Here is a 26058-nt window from a genome sequence, read left to right as displayed (position 1 = left end):
GCCACTGAGTGATACACTTTCTTTAAAACAAACCAAAAATTTTTCTAATTCATCATAGCTTTAGAAATCGCTGAAATCCAGTATGTTCTGTATCAGTGGTTCTTAAAGTAGAATCTGGAGACATCTGGGAGTCCTCAAGACCCTTTTGGGGGGTCTATTTACATAACACTGTAGAATTCTTTGGTTTTCACTTTTACTATCTCATGGATATACAGTGGAGTTTTTCAGCGGCCACATGATATGAAAGGCCAGGCAGTAAATATTTTAGATTTGTGGGCAACAGGATCTTTGTTACAACTAATTAATTCAGCCACTGGAGAAAAGCAGTCTTAGACAATATGTAAACATGTGTGGCTCTGCTCCAATAAAGTTAAATTTACAAAAACAGGCAGTGGAGTGCACCTGGCTCACAAACCTTGGCTTACCAATTCTTGATCTAAAATGCAGTTGTGGGGATCCCTGGGTGGCGCAGCGGTTTGGCGCCTGCCTTTGGCCCAGGGCGCGATCCTGGAGACCCAGGATCGAATCCCACATCAGGCTCCCGGTGCATGGAGCCTGCTTCTCCCTCTGCCTGTGTCTCTGCCTCTCTCTCTCTCTCTGTGACTATCATAAATAAATAAAAAATTAAAAAAAAAAAAAAAAAAGCTCAGAGAAACTTTAAAAAAAAAATAAAATAAAATAAAATGCAGTTGTGAATCTAGTATGAGAAAATGTATGTCACAACTGTTACATGGCTTTATAACAAGAAGATGACCCATCTTCTTAACCATCTAATCTAATCTAAACCATCTAATCACCCTTAAATTAATACAGCAGCTTTGGAGTTGTGAGGACACAGTGATTGCAACCAGCACTGAGAAGTGGTCCTCAAAGCAAAGGAGGAAAATACACATTCTAATCAAACGAACAAACCCCAAAGCAAAAGCACAGCAAACAGGAATCATTTAAACCTACGTCCTACAAATACTAATAAACCCTGGGGGCATCAGTATGTTAAAGCATAGTACATAAGTAATGTTCATAATGAGGATTCTGGGCATTTGAGGAAATGCTTAACTATCTCCTATATACTTCTATTTAGAAAGGTAAAGAAACACCTATTTTTAAAAAAGACTGACTTTACTATTTCTGTCAGGGAGCTTGCATTTTTCAGTTACCTACCTTTTAAGTCCTGGGTCTCACATACTTCTTTCCCATTCATTCCCTTCTCCAATGAATCAGCACATCCCTCTGGCCCTTCCTCTGTCAAATGTATTCTAGCTCTTTACAACTACTTTGCTGTATCTATTTAAGTTTGAATATCTGCATGTCCAGTGACCCAACAACCTCACTCCTGAGTGAGGAGTATAGCCAAGGAAATACACATGTCAAGTAACCCACAGGTACTAGAATATTCATCATAATTCTATAATAGCCCAAACTGGCAACTACCCAAAGCCCATCAACAATAGAATGAAGAAATGGACTGTGGGAGAGTTCACACAATGTGATACTACACAGCAACAAGACTGAACAGCCTACAAATACACACAACAGTACGAATGAATCTCACAAAACTGTGGAAGAAGTCAGAAATGTATGATTTCGTGTATTAAATGTCCAAAAACAGGCAAAAGAATTATCTATGTTTTTAATAAACAGGACAGTTACTTCTGGAGTAGTGTTTATGACTAGGAGAAAGCCCAAGGGAGACAGGTTTTGTTTCTTGATATGGGTGTAGATTATACATGGGTATGTTTAGTTTGTGAAAACTCACTGAGCTGTATACTAGGATATGGCACTTTTCTGTATATATATATTACTATTTGTTCTCTCTCTCTCTCCTCTTTTTTAAAGATTTTGTTTATTTATTCATGAGAAACAGAGAGAGGCTGAGACACAGGCATAGGGAGAAACAGGCTCCCTGCGGGAAGCCCAATGCGGAACTTTGGGAGCCCAATCCCAGACCCCAGGATTACACCCTGAGCTGAAGGCAGATGCTTAACCACTGAGCCATCCAGGTGTCCTTATAATTTGTTTTTTAAAAAACAAATATTGTTATACGGATCCTGAACTTAGTATATTGTTCATTACGTACCTCTTTCTGGTCTCCCTGCCTCTGATTTTTACACTCCCCAATATGGCCCCAATTATAGTTATGACGTTAATCCACCAGGAACAGTTCTTTCATTTTAATCCCTCCTTGATACTCATTCTATACACAGAAGGTTCCCCTTGGCTTATAGAATCAAGACTATGTACAATCTCTAATTTTGCCGCACATTCAGTATATCTTGTATGTCCCACTCTACCTTCCCTGCCTTTTCCCCTCATCATTCCCCAACAATCTGCCATTCCTGTCAGATTGAGTCTACTGTGCCATGTGCATTCCTATTTGTACCTTGAACCTAGCCATTCATCAAATATTACCATGGATTTCTCATATTGTCATTTGGTATTTGATTATGGATGTCTTCTCTTTTTTAAAATGAGATATAATTTACAATACAATGAAATGCATGAACTATTAGTGTTCAGGTCAATGAGTTTTTACAATTGTATATACCCATGTAACCATCACCAAAATACACATTACATTACTTCACAAAGTTCCCCTGACTGCCTCTGTGGGCAATTTTCCTTCCCCCAATGCTGAAACTACTTTCTTAATTTTTGTAACTACAGATTAGTTTTGCCTGTTCTTGGTGTTACATACTTTTTTTTTTTTTTAAGATTTTATTTATTTATTCATGAGAGACACACAGAGAGAGGCAGAGACATAGGCAGAGGGAGAAGCAGGTTCCTTGTAGGGAGCCTGATGTGGGACTCGATCCCAGACCAGAATAACACTCTGAGCCGAAGGCAGACACTCAACCACTGAGTCGCCCAGGGGCCCCCATACATACCTTTCTGATAATTAACAGCTTATATGTTCAGGAGAATGTAAAGGAGACCTCAGAGTAGAGCTAAGGGGTGGTGTGGGAAGACCGTGTCGACGCATCTCTTGGATTGCTCGTTCTCTGTCAGTAAAGATCAAATAAGAGATTATACCAAAAAGTGGAATACAAATATAAGGTGCTGTTACTGGTTAATTAACTTCTCAATTAATTATTGAGTTTTTCTACTAAAATTAAATCCTATGTTCTTATATAATTTTTAAGTAGTAAACAAAAGATTTCAATTAAGGTAATACGTATTATAAAAGATTGTTCAAAGCCCCCCTAAATAGAGATTTTCAAAGTTGGCTGATTCCCTCCTCTTTTCCCCTTCCTTTCCTATCCTTTTTTTTTTTTTTCCAAATCATTATTTTTAATGTCCAATGTTTATGAGGGCCAGGGCTTTCACCCCAACTCAAGTTTATAAATGTCTTTTTTAAAAATTTTTATTTATTTATGATAGTCACACACACAGAGAGAGAGAGAGGCAGAGACATAGGCAGAGGGAGAAGCAGGCTCCATGCACCGGGAGCCCGACGTGGGATTCCATCCGGGGTCTCCAGGATCGTGCCCTGGGCCAAAGGCAGGCGCTAAACCGCTGTGCCACCCACGGATCCCAGTTTATAAATTTCTGATTGGCTTGTGAGGCCAATAGGGATACTTCTTCTTGTCTAATTTGCTTTCTAGGAAGACACTCATTCAGGTCCTCAATGATCATCTGATCAAATGGAATTATGTTCTTCATCTTCTCCAGCTCTTTTTCATATTCTTCAATCCTGGCCTTTGAGAGAGACAAAAACTCAGCACAGCTTTTCACATCTTCTTTTTCCTCAGCATCCACCTGGACAGTGTATTTATCCTCTGGTACAGGAACCTTCAGGGCATTAAATTTCTTCTCAAAGTCATCTACCAAGCCAGCTTTTGCCACATTGGCCTTATAGTAAGCCCAGTCGATAGCAGGTGGTTCTCAGGAAGAGTTGCCAACCTGGAGGTAAGCATCTCATTCCAGGATTTCAGGGAGTTGGCAATGGCCTTCTGGTTTCGGGGTATGATCTCCTCAAAAGCGACCCAGTTAATGGTTTTTAGAGCAAGTTTTCGCCCAGCCATCTTGAGATCCTTCACCGACCCCAGTGGCCCACAGTCCACACTCCTATCTCTTCTTGAACATAAATCTAGCCTCTTCCTTCTTCCTGCCTAACAACTCCCAAATGTCAGAAGTGAAGTAACTATTTTTCTCTGTTATGCTCTCCTGCCCTGTGTCTGAGTCAGCACCACAAAGCATGGTGACTGTGTTGCTACCTCTTTTGTGGACTATTCAGAGACTCTGGCCTAGACTTTCTGCCTTATGATCTTTAGTATCCAGGATTTCTACCCCCTTGGGTGTTTCACAAACTTTTTTTCATTATTATCCCCCTAAAGAAACTTTTAAAGATATTCCTTCTCCCCAAATTACCTACCTCTCCCCATGAAATTTCAGTACATAGATATGCTATTTATGTACTGACGCCCTTTAGAGGGCTATAAATCATTGTAATACCTAAAGTCTTTTTTGCCACTCTTCCGCCAAGAACCACTATTGTTCCCTAGGCTGGTGTAAAGATGTGTAAACTAGTTGGATGGTAAGGAAAGAGACATAGTCATGTGAGCCAAGACTTCTTTGGGGAACAGAGCCAAGGGAAAAAGAAGAATTAAGGGGGGGGGGTCTTATAACATTAGGCAATAGAGGATTTGATTTAAGGCCCTTGGATTTAAGAGAACTTAAGTCATCATTAAGAAAATGGAAATCATTATGTACGTACAGTTTAGCATATTGAGAAACTAAATCTTCTTAATTATGAGAAATTAGTAACACTGCTTTTATGACACTGATGCATTTCTTCATTTCTCAGGTTTCTTTCTCTTTGAAATCATAAATATTGATTTCTCAGCAAATTTTATCTACACTCCAAATGGCACATCAAAGTTCTGATGCCAATAGATAAGAGAACTCAAAAACTTGACTTGATAAGCAATCTGATGAACAATTTGAGAATGAAATCTCAGGAATGTTGACATCTATGGTATTAACATAGCAAGAAAGCACAATGGAAAGCAAGTAACTGAACAAGTGATTTGCAAACGAGACTTCAATTTTAGCTGTGAAAACAGTTATTTCTGTTTGTAACACTTGGGAGATTCAAGTTTTCAATATAACACAGCAAATGAACTGAAATTATAAGTGAGTGTGAAAATTACTAAGCTATGGGAATATATGTATATAAGAGCATGGGGTTTATTTTATTTTATTTTATTTTTTTAATTTGTATTTATTTATGATAGTCACAGAGAGAGAGAGAGAGGCAGAGACACAGGCAGAGGGAGAAGCAGGCTCCATGCACCGGGAGCCTGATGTGGGATTTGATCCCGGGTCTCCAGGATCGTGCCCTGGGCCAAAGGCAGGCGCCAAACCGCTGCGCCACCCAGGGATCCCAAGAGCATGGGGTTTAAAATTAGATCTGCCTCTCCTTCATTCTACTCAACTAATTATTATATAAATAAATAGTTTAATTAATTTTAAGTAGGTGTCACATCCATTGTAGAGCACAATGCAGGGCTTGAACTCATGACCCCGAGATGAAGACCTGAATTAAGATCAAGAGTTGGATGCTTAATCAACTGAGCCACCCAGGTGCCCCATTAAATTTGTATTTATTTTTTTAATTAAAGTATAATTAACATACAATGTTAGTTTCAGTTGTACAAAATCTATCTTGATTTTAATTTTGGCTCTACCATTTACTATTTGAGTGACTTTAGTTTCCTCTAATATAAGCATTATAATAATTGATAGAAATAATCAGAAACGTATATGATATCTAGCACATATGTATCAATCGCTCTTATGATCATCATTTTTGTGATGATCTATATTTGGAGTTTCCTATTGGACCATATTGTTTTGGGCTCTTGTAGAATCCTTACTAGCTTGTTGATTCCTTATCTATATTCTTTGAAATAATGTCCTAATTTTGCCCTAAGCAATGCTATCGAAAACACTGAGACAATACTTGTAACATCATTTACTATAAGGATAGTATCTTCCACAACACTTATTGCCTTTTTATTTTATTTTTTCTTGTTGCCTTTTTAGAAAGAAATATCAGAAAAATTTATTTTTGTATGAATGTTAAAAGGAAGCTGGCTATTTTTAAGCCATATTAAATCCTTTCTGAAATAGGATAGGGAATAAATAAAAATGCTGTCCAGTACTAAAATTTTTTTCTTACCGTTCGTATCTTTCAGTTGAAATCTGCCTTTTCAGAACATCATGATCAGTTTGTAATTGTGCCACTTTAGCTCGAAGCATGGTGTTTTCCCGGCCTTGACTAGTTCTTAAAACAAATTTTAAAAATCAAAGAAATAAGTAAAAAATGTGCTATTTTGTAGAGTCAAGTGCTATGGATTTTTGTTTTTGTTATCAATAAATAAAAATGGAGATGATACTTAAGGACAAAAAAAGAGAAGAACATGACTTTTAACACAAATTTTTTTCTTTTTTTTTTTTCAGGAGCTTCTATCACTAAGTTTTCTTATTCATTCATTCATCTTATTTATTTAACAAATATTTTAACTGAGCTTCTGTTATGTGCTGCAATAGTGGACATATAAATTTGAACAAGACATCAATTATAAACATCAAGATGTAAAGTATCTTTGTTGACTCCTTGAGTCCTGCCTCAAACAGAAATATATTTTTTAAAGCATTTTATTTGACAGAGAGAGAGTGCGAGAGAGCGCACGCATGCATAAGCAGGTGGAGTGGCAGAGAGAAAGAGAGAGAGAGAAGGAGAGAGAGAGAGAGAGAAGCAAGCCCCCCCCCCCCGGAGCAAGGAGCCCAAAGAGGGGCTTGATCCCAGGACCCGGGATCATGACCTAAACTGAAAGTAGATGCTTAACCAATTGAGCCACCTAGGAGCCCAGAAAGAGAAACATTTCAAACTTTTAAAACTGTTCCATTTGTACTATCCACTCTGGATTTCCTCCCCTCTTCCATCAAATATATCCAAACCTGTCCATCTAAAAGACAGTATCATCAATCTCCTAAAAGGTAATTAATCAATACACCCATGAGGGTCATATTACACAGGAAGTCTTTTTTCTAATCCACAGCAAGAGACACGGCTCTCCCCAACCTAAAATGCGCTCTCCTTTGTTGACTCTCTTTATTCCTGAATTTGAGACATTTTTCTAAAGTTCATTCATTTATTCACTTCCATGGGTACTACCTCTGTGGTGGAGATAGACAATCTGCATTTCCAAACACAATGTCCCTTTTGAACTAAACCTCTGAATTCCCCAAAGCAGCCACCACATAAGTAAGATATTTTGGTTTTGAATATCATCTTACACACTCCCATCCTACTCTACCAAAAATTGAAATATTCTTTTTGACAGGCTATTTTCTTTACATAGGTTGATTTATGCCACGTACAATTTGCTTTCTGAAAGGGTTAACTTCTCTTTAAGTAGCTGAATTTCTGTATCCTTCTCGTGGGAAGTCAAATGAGAATGAAATTCTTTATCTCTATTTGTAGCCAACAATGATTCAAGGTTTTTAATTGTAAGTCTCTCACTTGACAGTTGTTTTTTCAACAGTTCTGCTTCTGATTTTACATTTTCTAATTCCGCCACAACCTACAGGGAGAACAAAGGAAAATTACTTCAGTACAATTTCAGACTTACTCTGAAAAATTATTTGCAGAGCTATACACCCATCAGTTGCTTTATGTGGGGTATCAGTTAAAGATTTTGAACCATTTCTTTAAGTGTAAGAAAATCATCTTATTTTCAAAATAATTTTTGCTATTTTTAGTAAGGGCTTATTTGCTATAAGACCCACTCTAGCCCTTAAATAGTTTTCACTCATACTACCTTGTCAAGAGAGGGTCATTAACATAAAATCCTAAAATGTGGTCAATCTTTTTTTTTTTTTTTTTTTTTTAAATGTGGTCAATCTTATCATTAAGGAAGACTTCTTAACTATTATGTGTACCCTGACTATGCAGTCAAATCTTCATTGGAGCTTCTTAGTACCTGAAAATAAAGATACTACTATATGGATGAAAATTAAAACACCTGTGTTTGAAAACATGCACTGAGTTGTTTAGATAATGCCTCAGTTTGAGAATGCGAAGTTCTAGCTAACTAGACTTTTAAAATTAAATAAGATTTAAATGCTTTGGGATTTTAAAAAAGATTTTATTTATTTATTTATTTATTTGAGAAAAGGAGAAAGAGAGAGCACAAGGGGTGGGAGCAGAGGGAGAGGGAGAGGGAAAAGAAAACTCCCTGCGGAACAGGAAGCCAATGTGGGGCTGGATCCCAGGACCTGGAGATCATGACCTAAGCCAAAACAGACACGTAACTGACTGAGCCACCCAGGTGCCCCTAAATGCCTTGGGATTTTAATCAGAAAAACTACTCTATTTAGGAAGCAATGAATTACTCAATCTTTCATTTAAATCTTACCTTCAAACAGAGTAAAAGATGTACTGGGATATGTTCCTACTCTATAATAAGAAGACTCCTATTTTCCTAAATACCCATCTACTCCAAAACAGAGAGCATCTAATTCATCACCATGTTTGCCAGGAAAATCTTGGCAAAGAATCTAGTTGTCAAAATCCTGTAGTCAAAAAAAAGAAAAAAAAAATCTGTAGTCAACAGTAACTCTTTTCTTTTTACTTGGGGCTGGATCCTGGGGATCATGACCTGAACCAAAGGCAGATGCTCAATGGACTGAGCCACCCCAGGTGCCCTCAAAAGTAACTCCTTAAAGGGGAACAAATATATTGGGCAGTGTAATGATAAAGTAAAAACAATGAGGGTAGGGCTAAATAAAATAATGTGGTATAACAAAATCTTTTAAGTTCTTACCCTCTCAAACTCCAGGTTTTTGGAATTCAGTTGCTGGGTCATAATATCTTTGCCTGAGTCGAGCTTGATGCAAAGTTCTCTAAGAGACGACAAATCATTCAACACTGCTGCTTTTGCATCTTCTTGATGCCTCAGCTCTTCTTCTAATCTAGACATGGCTTTTGCCATTGATGAAATCTGAGATTCATAAGCATGATGTGCATTTATGTGCTGAAAGTAGAAAAAGAAACTGGTAAAAAGTTGAAGTAACACAATAATTTTAAAGGCTTGAATCTATACAGCCACAACCTTACTTTATAAAAATATGAAAGCCAATTTTTGCATATTTTAAGATACTCTCAGGAAGCTGCCTGCTATTTAAAGATGGTTTATTTAATGCTTAACCAAATGAATTGTATATAATTATTAATCACGGTAACTAAGTACCTCATGTATATATTTGGAAGATGCAAAGATGAAAATTATCATTTTAGAGTGAGTAAGAGAGGTCTCTGAAGTTAGGTTAAATTTTATCTTTAAATTGTTATAATACCCTTTCAAGAAAAAATAACATATATAGTTCTTTCTCAGTTGTCTTTAATTTTTAAAAAATATTTTATTTATTTATTCATGAGACACACACACACACAGATAGACAGAGAGAGGCAGAGGTAGAAGCAGGCTCCATGCAGGGAGCCTGATGTGGGACTCAATCCCGGGTCTCCAAGATCACATCCTGTGCTGAAGGCGGTGCTAAACCGCTGAGCCACCAGGGCTGCTCTCTTCTGGAAGTTCTTTTTTTTTTTTCTTCTGGAAGTTCTAAGAGAGAATCTATTCCATGCCTTTCCCAACTTCTGGTGGCTGCTAGTAATCCTTAGTGTACTTTGCCTTGTAGACACTTCACTCCAGTCTCTGCCTCTGTCTTCATCTGGTGTTCTTTGTATCTTGTGTACAGATTTCTCTTACAAAGGTCAACAGTCACGAGGTTATGGTCAGCCCTATAGTCCAGTATGACCTCATTTTACCTAGATTATACCTGCAAAAACTCTATTTCCAAATAAGGGCACATTCACAGGTGCTTGGGGGTTAGGATTTCAACATAACTTAAGGCCCATAATTCTATCTACTCTTTAGGTCCCCAAAATTCATGTCCTTCCTTTGTAAAATACATCCACTCCATCCCAACATTCTAGCATCAATTCTAAGTCCAAAATCACATCTAAGCATCATCTAAATTAGATGCAGGCAATACTCTAGATGTGGTCCATCTAGGGGCAAAACTATTCTCCCTCCAGAGATCTGTGACACTAGCAAACAAGTTACTTGCTTACAAAAACAACAGTGAAACAGGTATAGAATAGCCAGGCCTACTATGAAAGGAAAAAAATAGAAGGAATGAAGAAGTTACTAGTCCAGAGTAAGTTTGTAACCAAGCAAGGAAAATTCCATTTGGTTTCAGGGCCTAAGAATAATTATCAGTGCCCCAATGGTCTGTCTTCTGGGCCTGCTAGAGCGGCCCCACCTTCTCACCCTTCAGCTACAGCCCCACCCTCTTGGCCCTCAGTGGCAGTGGCATTGCACTCTGGAACGAAGGAGGGAGTAGCTCCATCCCCGGGCCTGTGGTGGCACCAGCAGCCCCATTTGCTTTTGAGCTGCCCTTTGCAGCCTTGCTGGTCTCTGAGCTACCTTCAGAGCCATTCTTCCCTCTTCTCAAAGGAGAACATATATTTGTAGCCAAGTAACACTCCTAGCCCGTTTTCTGCAGGTAAGATCCCAGATGTTCAACAGCCTTCCTTCATTTCACCTTGTTTCTGTCCCCGTCATTACAAGCTGGCAATCTTTCTATGGGGGTGACTGATCGGCTATATGAGTCACATCCCTAATCTATCTGTTCACGAAGAGGCTGTGGAGCCACACACTTGGCCTGTCTCCAGCGCACACTCAGTAGGCTAAGAAGTTTCCAAATCATCAAGACCTGGTTCCTTTTTTCCCCTCTAAATTTTAAGTCTAGTATACTTAACACACCAGTATTATATTAGTTTCAGATGTACAATATAGTGATTCACAATTCTATACATTACTCAGTACTCATCATGGTAAGTGTACTCCAAATCCCCTTCACCTATTTCACACCTCCCCCCACCTACCTCCCCTCTGGTGATCATTAGTTTCTCTAGAGTTAAGAGTCTGTTTCTCCTTTGTCTCTTTCTTTCTTTGTTCATTTGTTTCTTAAATGATTTGAGTGAAATCATATGGTATTTGTCTTTCTCTGACTTATTTTGCTTAGCATTACACCCCCTAGACCCATCCATGTTATTGTAAAGGCAAGAATGAAAAGATTCATTCTTTTTTATGGCTGAATATTATTTCATTGTGCATATACATATGCACACACATTTTATACATATGTATGTATATAATTTCTTTATTCATCTATTGATGGACACTAGGGCTGCTTCCATACTTTGGCTAATGTAATAATGCTGCAAGAATCAGAGGGCACATGTATCTTTTTGAATTAGTGTTTTGTATTCTTTGGGTAAATACTCAATAGTGGGATTACCAGATCATATGGTAATTCTATTTTTAATTTTTCAAGGACTCTCCAAACTGTTTTCCACAGGGGCTGTACTAATTTACATTCTCACCAACAGTACATGAGGGTTCCTTTTTCTTGGTGTCCTTGCCAACATTGTTTCTTGTGTTTTAGATTTTAGTCATTCTGACAGTCGTGAGGGGATACCTCACTGTGGTTTTAATTTGCATTTCCCTGATGATGAGGGATATTAAACATCTTTTCATATGTCCGCTGGCTGTCTATCTTCTTTGGAAAAATGTTCGTATCTTCTGCCCCACCCCCCCTTTTTGAGAGTGCATGCAAGCAAGCAGGGAGGGGCAGAGAGAATCTTAAGCAGACTCTTTGCTAAGCGCAGAACCTGACGCAGGGCTTGATTTCATGACTCTGAGATCACAACGTAAGTTGAAATCAAGAGTCAGACGCTTAACTGAGCCACCTAAGTGCCCCATTTCTGCCTATTTTTAAATTGGATTGTTTTTTTTTTTTGGTTGTCATTTGCAAATATCTTCTCTCATCCAGAAGGCTGTCTTTTATTTTTACTTTTTAAAGTGAGCTCTACACTTAAATGTGGGGCTTAAATTAATGACTCCAAGATCAGGAGTCACATGCTCTATTAACTGAACCAGCCAAGTGCCCCTAGTAGGTTGCCTTTTAATTTTGTTGATAGTTTCCTTTGCTGTGCAGAAGGTTTTTACTTTGATGTAGTCCTAGTAGCTTATTTTTGTTTTTGTTCCCCTTGCCTCAGGAGACATACCTAGAAAAATGTTGCTATAGTTGATGTCAGAGAAATTATTGCCTGTGCTCTTTTCTAGGATTTTTGTGGAATCAGGTCCCACATTTATGTCTTTAATTCACTTTTTAAAATGATTTTATTTCTTTTATTTTTTTTAATTTTTATTTATTTATGATAGTCACAGAGAGAGAGAGAGAGAGGCAGAGACACAGGCAGAGGGAGAAGCAGGCTCCATGCACCGGGAGCCCGACGTGGGACTCGATCCGGGGTCTCCAGGATCGCGCCCTGGGCCAAAGGCAGGCGCCAAACCGCTGCGCCACCCAGGGATCCCTTTTTTAATTTTTTTAAAAAATTTTTATTTATTTATGATAGTCACAGAGAGAGAAAGAGAGAGGCAGAGACATAGGCAGAGGGAGAAGCAGGCTCCATGCACCAGAAGCCCGATGTGGGATTCGATCCCGGGTCTCCAGGATCGCGCCCTGGGCCAAAGGCAGGCGCCAAACCGCTGCGCCACCCAGGGATCCCATGATTTTATTTCTATTAGAGAGAGAGAGAGAATGCACAAACAGGAGGAGGGGCAGAAAAAGAGGGAGAAGCAGGATTCCTGCTGAGCAGAGAGCCTGACATGGGGCTTAATTCCAGAACCCTGAGATCATGACCTGAGCCAAAGGCAGATGCTTAACCGACTGAGCCACCTAAGCACGCCTCTTTAATCCATTTCGAGTTTTTTTCTTTAAGATTTTATTTATTTATTCATGAGAGACAGAGAGAGAGAGACAGAGACATAGGCAGAGGGAGAAGCAGGCTCCCTGCAGGGAGCCAGATATGGGACTCAATCCCAAACTCCAGGATCACACCCTGAGGTAAAGGCACATGCTCATCCACTGAGCCAGCCAGGTGTCCCTTGAGTTTATTTTTATGTATGGTGTAAGAAAGTTTCATTCTTTTGCATGTAGCTGTGTAGTTTTCCTGGTTCTATCTGTTGTAGAGACGGTCTTTTCCCCCTGCATATTCTTGCTTCCTATGTGATAGAATAATATGGGTTTATGTCTGCACTCTATTCTGTTCCATTGATCTGTGTGTCTGTTTTTTGTTTCAGTACTATACTGTTTTGATTACTACAGCTTTGCAATATAGCTTGAAATCTGGGGTTGTGGTATCTCCAGGTTTCTTCTTCCTTTTCAAGATTCTTTTGGCGTTTTGGGGTCTTTTGCGGTACCATACAAATTTTAGGATTATTGGGGCACCTGGGTGGCAGAGTTGGTAAAGCATCCGACTCTTGGTTTTGGCTCAAGTTGGGATCTTAAGGTCATGAGATTGAACCCTGTGTATTGGGCTCTGTGCTCAGAGCAGAGTCTGCTTAAGATTTTCACCCTGTCTCCCTCAAATAAGTAAATCTTAAAAAAAATCTAGGGAGGCACCTGGGTGGCTCAGTTGGTTAAGCATCTGCCTTTGGCTCAGGTCATGATCTCGGGGTCCTGGGATTGAGCCCCACGTCAGGCTTCCTAATCAGCAGGGAGTCTGCTTTATCCTCTCTCTCTGCCCCTCCCCCTGCTTGTGCTCTCACTTTCTCTCTCTCAAATAAATAAATAAATAAATAAATAAATAAAATCTTTTAAAAAGTAAAAAGATAAATAAATATTTTTAAAAATGTAGGATTATTTGTTCTAGTTCTATGGAAAATGCTGTTGGTATTTTGGTAAGACCTGGCTCCTTTCTCACTTATTTCTTTTCTTTGTATTTTACTATAAGCAGCAAAAAGAAACCAGGCTACACCTTATACACTTTGCTTAGAAATGTTCTCAGCTAAATATCCAAGTTTATCACTTATTCTGTGTTCTTCTAGGGGCACATTGGTGGCTTAGTCTATTGAGTTTATGACTCTTGATTTTGGCTCAGGTCATGATCTCAGGGTTGTGAGATCAAGCCCCATGTTAAGCTCAGCATGGAGCTTGCTGAAGATTTTCTCTCTTGGGACGCCTGGGTGGCTCAGTGGTTAAGCATCTGCCTTGATCCTGGAGTCCCAGAATTGGGTCCCACATCAGGCTCCCTGCATGGAGCCTGCTTCTCTCTCTGCCTGTGTCTCTCCCATTCTCTGTGTCTCTCATGAATAAAAATAAATAAACAAACAAATAAATAAATATCCAATAACATGTTCCTCAATGGCATCTGAGACCTCACTAGAAGAAACATTAAGATTCCTGGATAAATTCTGTTAAAAATTTATGTATTTTGTAAATGACAGCAGTTTTGTCTCTAGCTATTTTTTCTAAGCCCTTACTAGGATCCTCTCTAATGTGCATCTTTCTACCAATGAGTTTTTCAAAGCAATCTAGGATTTTTCTATCAAGCACTTAAAATTCTTTCAGCCTTTATTCATTGCCATATTTCAAAGCCACTTTCATATTTTCATTATAGTTTTCCTTAAGGAAAAAAGTATGGCAATTTCTGAAAATGCTAAACTTAAAAATCATCATGATTCAGCAATTCTACTTCCAGGTATATCCTAAAGAACTGAAAGCAAGGACTTGAACAGATTGTATATCCATGTTCATAGCATTATTCCTGGCAGCCAAAGGTGAAAACAAATGAAATGTCCATTGACAGATGAATGGATAAAGAAAATGTGAGGTATATACACAATGGAGTATTAGCCTTAAAAAGAAATGCAATTTGGACACGTTACCAACATACATGAACCTTAAGCCTAAGTGAAATAAGCCAGTCACAAAAAGAAAAATATTGTATGATTCCACTTATATGAGGCACAAAAAGTAGTCAAATTCATAGACAAAGAAAGTACGTGGTTGCTAGAGGCTGGGATGGGGTAGGGAGTGAGGAATGGGCAGTTAGTGTAAATGGGTACAGTTTCTTTTTTTTTTTTTTTTATGGGTACAGTTTCAATCAGGGAATATGAAAAAGTTCTGGAAATGGTGGTGACAGTTGCATAACAATGTGAGTATACTAACTGCCAAGAACTGTGCTCTAAAAAATGATAAACTTGATTTTATGTATATCTTACAATTTAAAAAAAGTAATGATACTCATAAGCAAATTATCAGAATTAATGATAAAATATTACACTGACCTTGACTTTATCAATGCTTAAACCTCACTTTAAAGTATCTTTGAATGTTATTGTTTTACTAAATAATGTCATTGCAAGATAAATAAATATATTACCTCCTGAATTTCTTTTTCTAGTAGCTCCACCCTTTCTCGAAGATGTCTCCTCTCAGTATCAATTGAAAGAAGTTCCAGTCGAACCGAGCTACTTTCTCCCTCAGCTTGATGGGCTTTGACCTCCCAGTCTTCAGCACGGTTATGAAGCATCTGAAATCTATCTAACAAATCTTGATTTTCTTTTTCCTGGTTTTAAGTATAAGTAAATTGTTTCTAAATTAGTAACTGTCATCCATTGGAATACTCATATCATAAACATACACACACACTAGGATTTTTGTTTTAATGAGGAACCATACGCTATCTGTGCAGACAGCATACTAAGTAAGATCTGTGGGGAAATATAAAAATACGGTAGGCAAGATCTCCTCTCTCATATCTTAATATCTATGAGAAGAGACAGGAAAAGAAATAAATAAATGAGGAGACAGAATAAACACACATCAAAATATTTTTTAGATTATCAGTCTTAAATTCAACCTAAATATTTTTTATATACCTTAGCAGCCATTAAGCTCTCCCATCGTGACACTTCAGTTATGTAATTATGAACTCTACTCTTCATTTCTTCTTTTTCTTGAACTGCTGCTTCCAATTCCAGTGAGATTTCCTGTTAATCAGAGAATTGAAGACAGATAAATCTACAATAAATGTGGCACCTAATGAGTTCTATTTATTTTATTTATTTATTTTATTTATGATAGCCACAGAGAGAGAGAGAGAGAGAGAGAGAGAGAGAGAGGCAGAGACACAGGCAGAGGGAGAAGCAGGCTCCATGCACCGGGAGTCCGACGTGGGATTCGATCCCGGGTCTCCAGGATCGCACCCTGGGCCAAAGGCAGGCGCCAAACCGCTGCGCCACCCAGGGATCCCAGCACTATGTTTTATACTGAATACTAAAAGTAATTTTTAAAAAATTTAAAATATTTAAAACAGGAAAATCATTTATCTTCTTAGTGTAATCCTTTAATAAACCAGCACAAACAAAACCGATACTTCTCAGTATCTGCCATTCTAAAATATTAACTTACTTATAGGTATATCTCTAAGTTGTTGAAAGGATGTGTGAATAATTAAAATCATGGATCTTTAAAACATAGCACTTTGCCTTGAAAGTGATGTTGAGGGTGACAATGGTATCTGCCACAGACAATACAATGTTCTCAGCTTTAGGAGTCCTTATAACAAAGACCAAAATAGTAAGGAGACCACAGTTGTAACAATTAGACACCCTGTGATATACAGCAGCGTTCTAAACCATACTTTTTAATACTCTTATAAATTCAATTCCCCTCAAAGAATTATTTATGTTGTTCATATTAATATCATTAAATTTTAGAAAACATATTTAGAGCTTTAAAATTTAGCAAAGAATGAATATGGAGTAAAACAAAGTTTATGCATTGTGCTCATACCTGGTTTTCTCTTGCCATTGTATTCAGATCTTCTTGTAATCTTCTGTTTTCCTTAAAAGACACTTCTTTAGATTTTCCTACTTCATCAAGTTCTTTGTGAGCTGCATCAAGCTGGCGCCGGAGGCTGCTTATTTCTCGCTCCCGATTAGTCAACGTTTCCTTTATCTGGCTGTTAACACAAAGGATGTGGAAATAATAAAGTTTTTTGGAAAACTGTAAATCATTTAAAAGAAAACTGCTGTACTCTGAATTAAGTACACTAAGAATACAAGAAATTATACTGCATTAAGACACTGATAAATTAGGTAAAGCAGATATTTTAGATCTCTACCAATCATCATATGGAAATAGTAATAAAATAAATTTATAATTCTAAAAGGTAAAAATAGAGGACTTTTTTTTTTCTTCTTAAATAGAGGACTTTAAAATATTAGGAGCAAAACATAATAGATTCAATTGGCAAGTATTATTTAATATTTAAGTCTCCACTACCATGTAATGTGTAAAGGCATATAAAATAATAGTGACTTTTGTCTTGAAGTAGAGATTAGACATAAAATGTAAAATTGTGTAACTATTCAAGATAGGTTTTGATGTAGAACAAATTTCAGATTGGCTACTAAAGTAATCCAAGTTTTTTTTTTTTTTTTTTTTAAAGATTTTATTTATTTATGAGAGACACAGAGAGAGAGAGAGAGGCAGAGACACAGGAAGCGGGAGAAGTAGGCTCCCTGCGAGGAGCCTGATGTGGGACTCGATCCCGGTACTCCGGGATCATGCCCTGGGCCAAAGGCAGGCACTAAACTGCTGAGCCACCCAGGGATCCCAAGTAATCCAAGTTTTAATAATTAGGGTCTGAACAGAGTAATTATGGTAGAAATAAAGAGCAATAGGTATGAAAAGAATAACAAGTCAGACATAACAACTGAGATTTGATGATGGAGAGGAGAAAGTTAAAGAGGATGGCATGTTCATGGAAGACACTCAGATGCTGCCACCAGCAAAAACGGGAAAACTGAACAAAGAAATTACCTATGATCAAATTGCTACTTAAATACATAAGCTATATTCACTGAAACTTTCTAAAAAAAGCTGGATGCCATTTCATTGATTACTTACTTCATAGAAGATTCACATTCTGAGACTGTCTTCTTCATCTGAGCAATAGCTTTTTCCTACAGAAATTATGAAAATATGATTCTAAAACATTCATATAAAAATGTCTTTACTTGAATTTATATAATTTATCACATTTATATAAATTACTCTATAAAAGAAAGCTTCAAAGTAAACATTTCTATGTCTCAATACTTTACATATTGGCATGCTTTTACCCATTCTAAGAACCTGAATTGTTTCCTTGAATTTGCTATAATCATATTTGATAAAATTACATTCCATAAATAGAATTTTTTGGGGGGTTGGGGAGAAAGGCATGTGCCCATGAGTGATGGGGCAGGGGGGAGGGGCAGGAGAGGGAAAGAGAGAACCTTAAGCTCCATGCCCAGTGCAGAGCCCAACACAGGGCTTAAGTGCACAACCCTGAGATTGTTGACCTCAGCCAAAATGAAGAGTAGGATCCTTAACCAACTGAGCCACCCAGGCGCCTCTATAAATAGAACTTTTGCAGATCCAAATTAATGGCATGAAATGAAATTTAAGAATATTAGAAGATTAGGCTGTAGGCCTTAGGAATTTACATATTTGAAAGAGAGAATGAGATAATTTCTGTTGAGATGCCGGATAAAGGTATTTAGCTGTCACATACTTTATTAACCAGGTTTTCTTGCAAGTTTGCAATCTTTTCTGTCTTCTCATCTACTGTCTCCTGAAGAAAGTCTTTCTCTTTATCAATAACATCAATGGTCTTTTTCATTACATGAGCCTCTTCACTCTGCGAAGTCATCTGAAGGTATAGTTTATCTATAAAGAGAAATGTTTGTTAGACCAAATAAAGTAGGTTTAGCAAAAGCAAAATTTAAAAACGCTTACCTATTTTTTCCTGCAGTATGCTTATTTGTGCTTGGGCTGATTCAAGTTCATCTCTTTTCTTGGAGAGCCGGTGCTGACAATCATCAAGTGACCGCTGTAGCTGCTCATTTACTAGCCTAAAGAATCAGTGGATAAAAACAAATGGCATTCTTTATCTCTAGTAGAAATAATTTTTTTAAAATGAGAGATTTTAAAAAATATTTTTATTTTTAAAGTTTCTTTTATTTATTTTAAAGCTCTTCCAGTATAATCAATGGTATTATATTATATATTATTTCTTGCTGTCCACCATTCTTCTTCAAAATGGTTCCATCTTCCTAAAAATAATATAGTATAAAAATCAAATTAATTGTATACTCTTTTCTAGAGGTTTCCTGGTAGTTTTAAAGTTCTTGTTTCCTAATACTAACACTCTTTTCCTTGTAAAATCTATTTTCAAACGTGGAGGTAAAGGCATGCCCTGTTTTTACAGCATGGCCTGGCACTTCCAAGGATTATCCATAAATCCAGACTGGTGAGCTTTTAATTTTGCTTTCTATTTCGACTTTTTTGGTAGGTAGTCAACTGGAGGTCTTAGTAAACAGGGAAAATGGACATTTATTGTAGTGCAATCTATGAAGAATTCAGGGAGACCAATATCCTCTATCTACAAGGGAAAATGCTCAAAAATAGAAGGCCCACCCATAGAGTCCCTGTGGACACTGGGACACCAAGTGGTTGGCAGTGTTTGAAGTTCTAAGTAGAAATGTAAAATAGGAAGGTTAATACCTAATAAAAGTATGATTGATAAAGGAAGGCAGTATAACATCTTGACTGTATACATAAAGTAGGCTCTTGGTGAGTCCTAAAAATAGCTTTACCTTTTCATACTCTAGTGTAGACAGGAAGGGGACAGTAGAGATTCTTTTTTTTTTTTTTTTTTTTAAGATTTATTTATTCATGAGAGGCACACACACGCAGAGAGAGAGAGAGAGAGAGAAAGAGAGAGGCACAGACACAGGCAGAGGGAGAAGCAAGCTCCATGCAGGGAGCCCGATGTGGGACTCGATCCCGGGACTCCAGGATCAAGTCCTGGGCTAAATGCGGCGCTTAACCGCTGAGCCACCCAGGTATCCTGACAATATAGATTCTATAACAGATCCTGGATGTAATTTCTCTGACAGAAATACTGCTGTTAAGATAAAGGTCTGCTTAATGAAAGAACTGAGGTATAAAGGTGATAAGGATGAATAGTTGAGTGACTATCATATTATTTGTTCATCATGGTGTTTGGAAAGGAAAATCTGAGAACTATGTTATTAGGAGAAATTAACCAATTTCTTAGCTTTGAAAGCGTTATGAACATACCAAAGGGAGTGATGACTTACCACAAGACAGTGAAGCAGTAAAATTTAAAACCAAAGTTCTAGCTCTCTACTTATGAGCCATGTGGCTGATTGGACAGGACCATCTCTTGGTCTCAAATTCCTTAGTTATACTACATTACATAGAGGGACACATGATTTCATTTTAGGGGACAAGCAGTGTAGGTTTGGAATTTTAATGGCATACTAGAGGAAAGAGAAACAGTAATGATATCCATATTTTATTTTTTTGACTTTGTGACCATATTTACCATTTTAACCATTTACATTTACCATGTAAATCAGTGGCATTAAATACATTCACAGTCCTGTATACCCATTACCAGTACCTACCCAAAACTTTTTCATCCTCACCAACATAAACTCTGTACCTACTGAACAACAACTCCTCCTTCTCTCTTCCCATTCTCTGGTAACCTCTACTTCCTGTCTTTATGAATTTAACTCTAGGTACCACACATAAGAAAAATCATACAATATTTGCTCTTTAGTGCCTGGCTTATTGCATTTAGCACGATGTGTTCAAGGTTAATCCATGTTGTAGCAAGTGTCAGAATTTCCTTTCTCTTTATGGTCAATCCAGTGTACGTATGTATCACAATCTGTCCATCTGTCGATGGGTATTTGGGCTGTTACTTTCTTTTGGCTATTGTGAAGTGCTGCTAGGAACATTTGTGTACATATACTGGTCTATTCTTAATTCTTTTAGGTACATATCTAAAATTGCTGGGTCATATGGTAATCCTATGTTTACAGCTTCTTGAAGACGTGCCAGATTATTTTCCACAGCGCTGGACTATTTTACATGTTCCCATCAGCAATGAGAGTTCTGGTTTCTCTATTCCCTTGCCAACACTTGTATTTTCTTTTTCTCATTTAGAGCCATGGTAAGGGGTATAAAGTGATACCGCATTATGATTTTGACTTGCTTTTTCCTAATAAGCATCTTTTCATGTGTTTGCTGGTCATTTATATACCTTATTTGGAGAAATGCCTATTCAAGTCCTTTGTCCATTTAGACAGGTTGCTTGTCTTGTTATTGTTCAGTTATAAGAGTTCTTCATACATTTTGGACACTAGACGCTTATCAGTGTTATGAATTGAAAATATTTTCTCCTGGGACACCTGGGTGGCTCAGCGGTTGAGCATCTGCCTTTGGCTCAGGGTGTGATCCTGGAGTCCTGGGATCGAGTTCCACATCGGGCTCCCTGCTTGGAGCCTGCTTCTCCCTCTGCCTGTGTCTCTGCCTCTCTCTGTGTCTCTTATGAATAAGTAATTAAAATCTTTATTTTATTAAAGATTTTATTTATCTATTCATAGAAACAGAGAGAGAGTGAGAGAGAGAGAGAGAGAGAGAGAGGCAGAGACACAGGCAGAGGGAGAAGCAGGCATCATACAGAGAGCCTGCCGTGGGACTAGATCCAGGGCCTCCAGGATCACACCCTGGGCTGCAGGCGGCGCTAAACCACTGTGCCACCGGGGCTGCCTGTAAATAAAATCTTTAAATAAAAAAATTTTTCTCCCATTCTGCAAGTTGTCACTTTCTTGATAAAGTATTTTTTTAAATTTTTATTATTTTTTAAAGATTTTATTTATTCATGAGAGACACACAGAGAGAGAGAGAGAGAGAGAGAGAGAGAGAGAGAGAGGCAGAGACATAGGCAGAGGGAGAAGCAGGCTCCATGCAGGGAGCTCGATGTGGGACTAGATGCCAGGACTTCAGGATCATGCCCTGAGGCAAAGGCAGATGCTCAACCACTGAGCCACTCAGGGATCCCCATAAAGTCTTTTGATACACAAAGTTTTCTATTTTGTTGGAAGTCTAATTTAACTACTTTTTCTTTTGTTGCTTATTCTTACTGGTGTCCTTAGAATCCATTGCCAAACCCAAAGTCATTAAGATTTTCTCCTATGTTTTCTTCAAGAGTTTTATGGTTTTAGCTCTTCTATTTAGGTCACTGACCCATTTTGAGTTAATTTTTTAATTAGAGTGAGGTACGGGTCCAGTTTCATTCTTTGGCATGTGGATATCCAGCTATTCTAGCACCATTTATTGATGAGACTATTCTTTCTCTATTGAATGCTCTTGGCGCCCTTGTTGAAATCAACTGGCCATAGATACATGGGTTTATTTCTGGACTTTCAGTTTTATCCAATTGGGCCATATGTCTATCTTTATGCCAGTTATCACATTGTTTTGAATGCTGTACCTTAAAAACAAAAAGATTTTATTTATTTGAGAGAGAGAGTATGTGGAGAGAGACGAGAGGAGAAGCAGACACCCCCCCCCCCCCCCCCCCCCCCCCCCGCCCACTGAGCAGGGAGCCCAATGCAGGGCTCCATCCCAGGAGTCTGGGATCATGATCCGAGCTGAAGGCAAATGCCCCCAACAGACTGAGCCACCCAGGCACCCTGCTTTTTTTCTTTTTGGTATATAATACTGTATACCAGCTTTAAGTGTACAACATAGTGATTTGACTTTTTATATGTTACAAAATGACCACCACAAAAGATCTAGTTACCACCTGTCACCAAAGTGATTACAATACTACTGGTTATATTCTCTCCGCTGTACTTTACATCCCTGTGACTTCTCTTTCTTTGTCTTTGTCACTTAGTGTAATAGCTTCTAGGTCCATCCATGTTTTCACAGATTGTCACAAAATGACAAGAGCTCATGCTTTTTTATGGTAATATGCCACTGTATATGTATATACTATATCTTTTTTTTTTTTTTTACATTTTTTAATCCACTTATCAATGGATACTTGAGTTGCTTCCCTATCTTGGCTCTTGTAAATGCTGCAGTAAACATAAGAGTGTATATAACTTTTTGAATTAGTGTTTTAATTTTCTTTGAAAAATCACTGGATCATATGGTACTTTTTTTTGAAGACCCACCACACTGTTTTCCACAGTTGCTGCACCAATTTACATATCCACCAACAGTGAATGAGGCTTCTTTTTTCTCCATATCCTCACCAACACTTGTTACTTATTGTCTTTTTGATTCTAGCCATTTTGATAGCCTTAGGTGATATCTCACTGTGCTTTTGATTTGTACTTCCTGATGATTAGTGATGTCGAGCATCTTTTCATGTGTTTCTTGGCCATCTAAACATCTATGGAAAAATGTCTATTCACATCCTCCACCCATTTTTTAATTGATTATTTTTTGGTGTTCAGTTGTATGAGTTCTTTATATATTTTGGATATTAACCTCTAATGAGATACATGATTTGCAAATATTGTTCCCAATATTGGGAGAAGTCCAGAAATAAGCCCATGTATCTATGTAGGCTGCCTTTTCATTTTGTTGATGGTTTCCTTTACTGTGCAAAGGCGTTTGTCTGATATAGTTCCAATTGTTTATTTTTGCTTTTATTGCCCTTGCCTTAGAAAGATCCAAAAAATATATTGGACCAATAACCAAAAGTTTACTGCCTGTTTTCTTTTTAAGAGTTTTATAATTTCAAATCTTACATTTAGGGCTCTAATTCATTTTGAGTTTATTTTTTGTATATGGTATAAGAAAGTGGTCCAGTTTCCCCAACACCATTTATTGAAGAAGCAATCTTTTCTCCATTGTATATTATGGCCTCCTTTGCCACAAACTAATGGACCATATAAGAGTGCATTTATTTCCAGTCTTTCTGTTCTGTTCCATTGATTAGAATGTGTTTTTGTGTGCCAGTACCATACTGTTTTGATTACTCTGGCTTTGTAGTAGTTTGAAATCTGGGAGCATGATACCACCAGCTTCAATCTTTCTCAAAATTGCTTTGGCTACTTGGAGGGTTTATGGTTCTGTCTAAATTTTAAGATTTTTCATTCTAGTTCTGTAAAAAATGTTTGTGGTATTTTGATTAGGATGCACTGAATCTGTAGATTGATTTGGGTAGTATAAACATTTTAACAATATTCTTCAAATCCATGTACACAGTCTTTCTTTCCATTTATTTCTGTCATCTTCAATTACTTTCATCAAAGTCTTATAATATTCAGATTACAGGTCTTTTAACCTGTAACCTCCTTGGTTAAATTTATTCCTAGGTATTTTATTCTTTTGGATGCAACTAAAAAAGGAATTTTCTTAACATCACCTTCTGCTCATTCTGTATTAAGTGTACAGTAACCCAAAAGATTTCTATATATTAACTTTGTATCCTGCAACATTACTGAGTTCATTTATTAGTTTTAATAGTTTTTTGGTTTCTGTAAGGTTTTTTTTTTTTTTTTTTAAATTTTATTTATTCATGAGAGACACACAGAGAGAGGCAGAGACATAGGTAGAGGGAGAAGCAGGTTCCTCTAGGGGACCCCAACATAGGACTCGATCCTGGGACTCCAGGACCATGCCCTGAGCCAAAGGTAGATGCTCAACCACTGAACCGCCCAGGTGCCCTTCCCAGGTTATACAAGGTAAACAAAAAAGTCCTCATAATCCTTTCCTATAATACAGTGTCTATGAGAGAAACAGTACACGGGGTTAACCAAAGAAAAGAATATTATAACAACAACAACAAAAAAAGTGAAAGGAGCTGTATGCTAGGGGATCCAAGGGCACTTGAAAGCTCCTCCATGTAAAACTGAGAAGGGGGGCACCCAGGTGGCTTAGTGGTTGAGCATCTGCCTTTGGCTCAGGTTGTGATCCAGGGGTCCCGTGATAGAGTCTTGCATAAGGCTCCCTGCAGGGGATTAAAAAAAAAAACAAACAAACTGAGAGGGTCTCCTGTGAGAAAAGGAAATGGGGAGTTTTGGCTACAGTGTAAAGGAAAAGCAAAATGGATTAAATGCCAGTTCCTGACAGCTCAACACAAGAGGAAAACAGGTAGACTAATAATTCTGGCTGACAGAAATACATCGTAGTATCTATACTTTGGAGCTGAGTAAAGACATAAACCAGACGAAGATAGGCTGATCCCTTCAGCTAGCTTTCCAGAGGATGTATGTAGCACTCACAAAAAAGAAAAAAAGAAAAAAAGAAAAAAGCAGCTTTCACCTTAGTTCTAACTAAAGTCAAACTTATGAAGATTTGTAGTCAGAGCAACAAAAGGCAAAAATTGGAGATACTCTATGTGAGTTCCTAATATAGTATTCCTTAATTAATCAGACAATGATCTCTTGATTTTAATTTGTTAAAGTTGTTTGATAATCACACATCTCCTTATGAACAGATGTTGGTCTTTCTTTTCCTAATTATTCCTTGGATTTTCAATCCTGCTGTTTATTTTATTATATATTTTGCAATTCTCATTATTTGTATATTAGGTCTGTGTCTTTCATCATTTCCTTTTATTCTTCTGGGTTCTGAATTCTAGATGAATTACTTGAGTTTGTTTTCTATTTTACGAACCTAGTTTTCAGAAATATCCATTCCACTATTCACTAGCACTTTTAATTTATCAATCTTTCTTTATTTTTTTAAAAAAGATTTTTATTTATTCATGAGAGAGACAGAGAGAGAAGCAGAGACATAGGCAGAGGGAGAAACAGGCTCCCCGCAGGGAGCCCGAAGTGGGACTCGATCCCAGACCCTGGGATTATGCCCTGAGCCAAAGGCTGACCGCTCAACCACTGAGCTACCCAGGTGTCCCACTTTCTTTTTCAAAAAATTCTACCTATTTCAGGGGTGCCTGGGTGGCTAAGTTGGTTAAGCATCTGCTTTTGCTCAGATCATGATCCCAGGGTCCTGATATCAAGCCCGGAGTCCGGCTCTCTGCTCAGTGGAGAATTTGCTTCTCCCTCTCCCTCTGCACCCCTCCACAGCCCCAGCTCATGTGCCGTCTCTCACTACTTCAAATAAAGTAAATCTTCTAGAAAAAGATTCTACCTATTTGAGAGAGAAAGATCAAGAAAGAGCATGAGCAGTGGGGAGGGAAAGAGGAAGAGGGAGAAGCAGGCTTCCTGCTCAGCAGGGTGCAGGGCAATCCCAGGAGCCCAGGATCATGGCCTGAGCTGAAGGCAGACACTTAACTGACTG

General features: G+C 37.9%; 1 protein-coding gene and 1 pseudogene across 5 annotated transcripts in view; both read right to left on the bottom strand.

Annotated features, from left to right (window-relative positions):
- The window catches only part of CEP135 (centrosomal protein 135), a 77616-nt gene that overhangs the window by 4968 nt on the left and 46590 nt on the right, over positions 1-26058 (bottom strand). For 4 of the 5 annotated variants that reach the window (XM_077848078.1, XM_077848080.1, XM_077848079.1 and 1 more), the window contains exons 16-25: positions 18712-18827; positions 18488-18642; positions 17839-17894; positions 16720-16888; positions 15804-15914; positions 15305-15490; positions 8832-9041; positions 7387-7589; positions 6182-6286; positions 2886-2999 (exon numbers count right to left, since the gene is read on the bottom strand). In XM_077848078.1, coding sequence (XP_077704204.1) covers positions 2897-2999; positions 6182-6286; positions 7387-7589; positions 8832-9041; positions 15305-15490; positions 15804-15914; positions 16720-16888; positions 17839-17894; positions 18488-18642; positions 18712-18827 — 1414 coding nt within the window. In that variant the 3' untranslated portion in view covers positions 2886-2896. Of the gene's footprint in view, positions 1-2885; positions 3000-6181; positions 6287-7386; positions 7590-8423; positions 8581-8831; positions 9042-15304; positions 15491-15803; positions 15915-16719; positions 16889-17838; positions 17895-18487; positions 18643-18711; positions 18828-26058 lie in introns of those variants that run through there. The other variant, XR_013352236.1, reaches the window with a different exon arrangement.
- LOC144283672 (ATP synthase peripheral stalk subunit d, mitochondrial pseudogene) lies at positions 3011-6171 on the bottom strand (annotated as a pseudogene).

Source organism: Canis aureus, chromosome 14 (assembly GCF_053574225.1).
Source record: "Canis aureus isolate CA01 chromosome 14, VMU_Caureus_v.1.0, whole genome shotgun sequence".
Classification (NCBI taxonomy): domain Eukaryota; kingdom Metazoa; phylum Chordata; class Mammalia; order Carnivora; family Canidae; genus Canis; species Canis aureus.
Note: the sequence above shows the minus strand (reverse complement) of the source record. Positions and strands in the feature narration are given on the sequence as shown.